This window comes from Camarhynchus parvulus, chromosome 1 (assembly GCF_901933205.1).
Source record: "Camarhynchus parvulus chromosome 1, STF_HiC, whole genome shotgun sequence".
Lineage (NCBI taxonomy): Eukaryota > Metazoa > Chordata > Aves > Passeriformes > Thraupidae > Camarhynchus > Camarhynchus parvulus.
Genome location: NC_044571.1, coordinates 14,687,595 through 14,694,724, shown reverse-complemented (window position 1 = coordinate 14,694,724; position 7,130 = coordinate 14,687,595). Strand labels below are relative to the sequence as shown.

At 47.8% G+C, this 7,130-nt stretch overlaps 1 protein-coding gene across 2 annotated transcripts in view; it reads left to right on the top strand.

The window, feature by feature from the left end:
• The first annotated feature begins 227 nt into the window (after nt 1-227).
• Nucleotides 228-7,130, top strand: part of SMS (spermine synthase) — a 43,302-nt gene continuing 36,399 nt past the window's right edge. Inside the window, exon 1 of one of the 2 annotated variants that reach the window (XM_030943748.1) lies at nt 228-387. In XM_030943748.1, coding sequence (XP_030799608.1) covers nt 336-387 — 52 coding nt within the window. In that variant the 5' untranslated portion in view covers nt 228-335. Of the gene's footprint in view, nt 388-2,722; nt 2,806-7,130 lie in introns of those variants that run through there. The other variant, XM_030943757.1, reaches the window with a different exon arrangement.

The window sequence follows — 7,130 nt, the reverse complement described above, 5'->3', positions numbered from 1 at the left end:
GGCAGAGCGGGGCCCCTCCGTGCCCACGGCGGGCAGCAGGTGACACACGGCTCCTGCCCACGGCCGCAGGGACCGCTCCGCAGCCTCAGCGCCAGACCACCATTACGGGATTTCAGGGGTGGGTGCAGGTCAGCCGCACTGCCAAGGGCTCTCCGGGCACGCCGAGCGGGGTCTCCGGGCCCGCCGCTTCCCCGGGCCCGCCCCGGGCCCGCCCCGGCCCCGCCCCGCGGCGCTCCCCCCCGGCGCCGCCGCAGCCCCGCGCATATAGGGCCGCTCCGCCGCTCGGGCTGCGCCGTCGCCGCCGCTCCAGGCATGGCACAGGGCTCTACCTCACTATGGCAGCAGCAGCGCGGCACAGCACCCTGGACTTCCTGCTCGGCGCCACAGGTAACCGGGCTCGAAGGCGGCGGGGGGCGCGCACCCTTCCCACCCCACCCGTCTCGCTGGGCGTCTCGCCGGGGCCGCCGAGGATGAGGCCCGCGCGGGCGCCGCCTCCCCCTCCGGCCCTTTCCCCGGCGTTCCCGCCGGGCCGTGTTTGTCCACGGTACCAGGCTATGTCCCTGGGCAGGCGGGCGGCCCGCTGCGGCCTCCTGCCCAGAGCCCGCCGCCGCGGGGCTGCGCCGCCCGGGGGGAACCAGCGGAGCTGGGCTGGGCCGAGGCGGACGTGCGGGTTCCTCGCGGCGACTCGGGCACCCCAGGGCGCGCTTTCCCCGCGGGGGTGGCGGGTGGCAGGCGCCGAACCGCAGGGCCGCAGGGAGGGAAGCAGAGCCTGGCTCTTGGTGAGCGGCCGGGCCCGGGCACCCCCGAGGCCGCCCTGGCGCTGCGGCTGCCCCGCGCTTGAGGCGGGTGCGGGGAGCCGGGCTGGCGGCTGCCGCCGAGCGGGGCGGGAGTGCGGTGTCACTGCGGTGCTGCTCGAACCTGCTGGAGAACGCGATTAGCGCTGGAGCGCCGGGCTGTGGCAGGGCCTGACCCCGCGGGTATCTGCAGGCGGCACGTTCGGGCCGGGAGCTGCGGCCACAACCACGTTTCCCGGCGGCCGAGCCCGGTGGGAAGGTTTGGTGGGGGAAGGGGGGAGCTGCCGTGGGCGCCAAAGCGCCTCGCTGAGTGCCGAGCCAGGCCGCGGGCTCGGTGTGGCCTCCCGCACCCGCCCCGGAGCCCGCCTGGCCCTGTGTCGAACCCCATTCTCCTTCCCAGTTTGGTGTGAAGGCAGTTCTTTGCATCCTTGCAAAGACAAAATCTTTTAAAACCTTCGTTTGAGAAAGAGATTCCTGACCACAGGGGCTTTGCTGCAAGCTGTGCTCTTTGTGGCATTGCTGCACGTGCACTTCGGAGAGCCGGGAGCAGGAAGGAGAAGGTGATACTGCAGTTGTTCCCAGAGTGTGCTTTTGGGTAGTGTACTGTGGTTTTCACAGTGAAAACCCTTCGGTTTCCCTTTTACGCTGGGTTTTTTTCAGGGCGAGTTAGCCACTCTAATGGTGGCCTAATGGCAAATGAGATAGTACTGCTATTTTCCTTGCACCTTGTGCTTGACTAATCTAGTATGAGCAGAATTGGTAAGCTAGACTAGTGTAAAAACTAGTTTCAGAGAAACCAACCAGCCCACACAATGGCTTCTTTGTCACTGTATTTCTCTGAACTACCATGGGTTCAGGAGTTACAACAAGGACTGGCTTCTGCAGAAGGGTCGAAATTGCCAGGGATAAAATAGGTACTTTACCTATGGCTTATTTATTGAAAATAAACCATAGGTACGTTAGATCCTCTATGATATAAAAAGCAATGCTGTTAATTAGAGAATGTGGTGAGGACCTTAACAATTGCTTTGATTTTAGGTAGGCTTTTCCACTTGCCTTTACTTTTGAGTGCAATATTTGCATCATTGTCTGACCAAGATGGATGTACCTAAGTGGGGATGGGTTGATGGACCCACTGTAGAGGTGTTGCTGTGTCAGTCAAAGGAAGGAAGAAGCATTTTTCTCTTTTTACATTCGTCTCAGCAAAACGGACATCTTCAGCGAGGCAAGAAGAACTTTCAGCAGTGACAGCTCAGTAGTTGGTTTGTACTTCTTATGTGGAGTTTTTCCTCTCACCTAGTGTTTATGGTGCAAAGCACAAAGAGTCATCTAAATAGAAAAAAAATGGTGAGTGTGCATGTGTAGTTTGTGTTACAGGAGTTAAACTTATGGCTTAATCATAGATTGTCAACTAATTGAGGTTTTTTTCTCCAAATTAGGTGGACAGTTAGACTTCTGAATGGTCTGGAATGCTATGAAATAGCATTTAATAAAATTAAATGTGTGGTTTTGGACCTTCAGATCTTGTGAGCATAACGTGTTTTTTCTAGGTCTCAGCTAAAGCTGTTGCATCTTTCCTTATGGAGAAGGCTGAATCTGTAAACTTGGTAAATGCTCAGTCCTTTTACCTCAAAACATTAGCTGTGTCCTTGTTTTTGACAAATGTGTGGTTTTTTACAGGTATTAATACAACAAAAGTTGCTAGCTTATCATGGATGGGTTAAAAGGGACCTTAAGTGTTCTCTACTTCCAAGTTCTCTGCAGTGGGCAGCTACACCTTGGGTTAGGTCAATTTACACTGAACCACATCCAGCCTGGTGTTGAACACTTTCAGGGATGTGGTATCCACAGCTTCTCTGGGTAATCTGTCCCAATGCTTTACTACCTTCAGAGTAAAGAATTTTTTCCTAACATCTAACCAAACCCTTTTCTCTTTCAGTTTGAAGCCATTCCCCCTTATCACTCCAGGCTCCTTTTCAAGACTTTCTCTTCAGCTTTAAGCTCCCTTCAGGTACTGGAAAGCTGTGATTAGGTCACCTCAAAGCCTTCTCTTTCCATACTGAACAATCCCAATTCTCTCAGCCTTTCCTTGTAGAGGAGATTCTCCATCTCTCTGAACATCTTGAACTTGGTCATCTCTGGACTTGAACAGGTCCATGTCCCTCCTGTGCTGGGACCCCAGAGCTGGAGGCAGCACTGCAGGTGGGGTCTCACCAGAGCAGAGGGGCAGAATTCCCTTCCTCACCATGCTGCCCTCAGGGCTTTGGATGCAGCCCAGGACACTGTTGGTTTTTTGGGCTGCAGATGCCTGGGTTGCTGGTCATGTCCAGCCTCTGACCCACCAGCACGCTCAGGTCCTTCTAGGCAGGGCCACTCTTGATCTGTTCATCCCCAGACTTTGTTGACACAAGGAGTTGCCCAGACCTGGGTGCAGCCCCTTGCACTTGGTCGTGTTAAACCTCATGAGATTCCCATGAGCCACTTCTCAAGCTTTTCCACATCTGTTTACATGCCATCCCATTCTTCAGGTGTGTCAACCACTGCACTCTGCTTATTGCCATCTGTAACTGATCTCTTTGTCTGTGTCATTAATGAAGATACTAAATAACTGGTCACAGTATGGAGTCCTGAGGGGCACATGTGGTTACTGATGTCCACTGGAACTCTGAGCCACTGACCACAACCCTTTGGATGTCACTGTCCAACGATTTACTTATGCACCAAACAGTTCACCCTCTGAGTCCAGCTCTCACCACTTTAGAGAGAAGGGTGTTGTGGGGGATCATGTCAAAGGTTTTGCAGAAGTTCAGATAATGGCATCTGTACTTTGTAGGAAGGTTGCACAATATATTGTTTCATTGCAATGCATCTTCCAATAACTGTACATGGTAATGGGTTTTTTTTTTAAGAATCTGCTTGATCTAAGTCATACATGGTTGAAATAATTGTATATGTTTCTCATGGTTCACTTTTAACATAGCAGCTATCCAATGGCATCATTGTAATTGTCTGCCATCAAGACTGCAGATGATTATAAAGGCTGAGATGTTAATAGTTCTCTGGGATCTGTTTATTGCTTTGGTATGTGTCTCTTGTCTTTATCCTCAGTCTTCTGAGGTTCTCTCCGAGTGAAGGATGGAGGCTTTGTCGCTGCAGGGAAAAGGTCCGCAGGATACGGCTCTGCATGAGGAGGATGGGATTTTGTCATGGGTTAATACTTGTGCAGCTGGTAACAACTGCTTGTGCTGCAGAATGGTGTGGATTCTGGTGGGTTGTTCTCACTGGCTGACTTACTTGGCATGTCACAAACCCTTTCAATAACAGCCCTGGTTTCTTCAGGCAGTCCTGAAGGAGTATTGCACTGTGGAGCTTGTCATGTACATTCTTCAGGATTCAAATGTACTCAGCAAAAATAGTGAGACTGATAACTCTTATGTAGCCCTTTCTTAGTGTTTGCAGTCATCACTTCCATAAGGTTGTTGGAAATGCCAGCAATGTCATTAAAAATGTGGGTCTGGGGAGTTAGAGAAAACAGGTCCTCTTATGTTGGTTTGAGATGGAGGATCACAGTATTGCCTTGGGAATGGGGTTGCATGCGATGATTAAAGCCATGTACTTCTGCTAAAAGCTGCCAGTTTGAAAAAAACTTTTCAATAAATTTTTTGTGTACTACAAAAATCCATACGCTATTAAAAAAAAGACCCTTTTGCCTGTCAATGTGCTGTTCTTGTCTTTTTTTGTGTACTACAAAAATCTATATACTATTAAAAAAGAGGTCCTTTTGCCTGTCCTTGTAACTATTTCCTCTAATTAAGCACCTCATTAGTTTTTTAGGAATAGCCAGTTAAAAATATAAGCAGGGATGAATCTTTTGATAGCTGGATAGCACAGCCTGAGTTTCAGTAATGGTCTTCTCAAGGGCTGGTTAAATTAGCAACTCAGGAGCTCAGCCCTTTGAACAGAAGTATTTTACTTATCTGTGACCCTGGAGATAAACAGACAGCTTCAGCAGGCAAACAGCATAGTGTTCCCTGTCCTAAAATACAAGAAGACTATTTTAACATTTATAAAAATGGACACAGCTCACTGGCCTTCTTTAATCTGGGCATAGAAAGCTTCAGTTGTGGTCTTTTTGTTAGTCAGAAGAGATGAATTTGAGACTCCTTAAGTTACTTAGTTTGAGGGCTTTATTATGAAATTATTTACTTATTTGGTGCCTTATACCTGTACAGAGTTGATTTTAGATTTATTGTATGTTGTAAATCTGCTTGCACATGGGAGTTTTTCCATCCATGCATGAATTTGTCAACAAAGTTTAGTTTTCTTGGTTGTTGAGTATTGAACTGATGGGTATTCTTCAGGTTTCTCTAAGGGTGGGAGGAGAGATAATATGAAGGCGCTTGTGAGATTTGGGTTCTTTGCTTCAGAAAGTTGTTTTGAGAGGCAGATTAGTTGGAAATCAGTTTGAATTGTCTCTGTGTTTGCTGTGTGGGATTATTGCTGGGGGGATTATAAATAGTGCATGGTACAGTGGTGCAAACAGTTGTGCCTGTAATACTCAGGGCAAGGGCACAGATGAGTGAGCTGGTGAGGAGAGCGGTGATTACCTGAGCTGGCACAGTTACTACAACCAGTGCTTAGGAAAGGAAGCTCTTGGGTGAATTACACACTGTGGGAATGCTGGTGTTGGAGAGAGTGCAGGTAGGGCAATGCTTAAATTTAAGCAAAACTTTAAGTGAATGTGTGTGCACATCTGATTTTCCTCAGATTAATGTTTTTAGGGAGAGAAGGGAATGGCCTTTTGTAGGCTGAGCATCCTCTGTCAGTAGCTTGCTTCCTGTCTGCAGGTTTGGGTTCACTGCTCAACTCTGACCCTGCAGGGGGGGAAATATCTTAACTATCAGGTGTTCTGAGTTACCCTCCTAAATATTCTTTTGGTATTGAAGTTTTTACTTAGGCTATCAAATTGTTTAATATTTTAACTGAATGCCGTTAAAAATAATATTTTCATTCCTGTATTTGTTTGGATTGGAAGTCTTAATGCTCTTCATGGAGCAGTACTAAAGTTTTATGTGCTTATTTTTGGCTGTGTTGATCTAAACTTTTGAAGGGGGGAAGACTTGATGAGATTTTGAGTTTTACACCTTTTAAAAGCTTTTTTGTTGAGTTTCCTTACTTCAAGAAATAATTAGGAAAATGGTTTTCTGAAAGGGTAATCTCCTGGAAGAGGAGTGTTTAGGAGAACTAAATACTGTGGGGAGGAGGGGTTGGGGGGTGCTGCATTGGCTCTTTCTTGCTACTGCCTCTGAAATCTCTGCCCTAACTTCTCCCTGGGAAAACACTGCATGAGTTCAGTTACTTGTGTTTTGAACTGTGTCTTGCTGTATTAAAGACAATTTGGAAGTGGTGCTGTTTTGCTTTATTTAGCAGATAATCAGCCGTTCTAGATGCTGAATCATTGTTCATCCCATACAAAGCATGGAAATAGCAGAGAATGCAGGAAGAGATGACTGGCATTGAAAACTTGATATTTTTCCTGAAAACCTGTGGTTTCTTTCTCAAGTAAGTTAGTCTTGTGTATGAAGGAGCAAGAAGATGTCAAGTTCAGTATTAGTCCAAGCCTAAGATTATGAATAAAACTCATCAATAAAAGATTTGAGCACTTACCTATATAGGGAGTTACTTTTAATTTGATGTTCTCTGGTGGGTGCTTTTGTTGCTGGATGTATCAGAGGTGCTAAGGCTTTGTTTTTTTCCTGTGAGACAGATTTTGCTTTTGTGGCTGGAGCTGGCTGCAGTTAGCTGTAAAAACAAGTATATTTGAACTTCTTGTGAGGGAATGGTATCTCTGATCCTTATAGCTAAATTTGGCTGGTTCTGTCCAGTGTTGGATTGTCTGAAGTGCTGAAACATCTGATTGCAGTGATAACATGCAGATGACAGGCTTATCTCCTTACCTTATTGATTTATGGTATGTGAACAAAATTTGCTGACTCCTTAGCTATGATCTGTATGTGAAGACCATGTAAATAAGGCTTAGACAAGACTCGCATGTCTCTGGAGCTTGCAGCTGTGTTATCAGCCTTTGCTAAAGGTGTGTTTGCAACTGCCGTTGAGGAATGGGTCTGTTTTGGTTGTGTTTCCTTAGCAGCCTCCATGAGTGGTGTGGGCTCAGCCCATGCCTTTGTCTGGGCTGTTGTGAGCTGAGCCCTGCAGGTCTCCATGCTCTAGTTCTGGCAGGCCTGGACCAAGAGCTGGCCTGCTGAGTGTCAGAGCACAAATGGAGCTTGTCAGGAGGTGTTAATACAGGTATTAATAGCTTTCCATTTTTAGCAG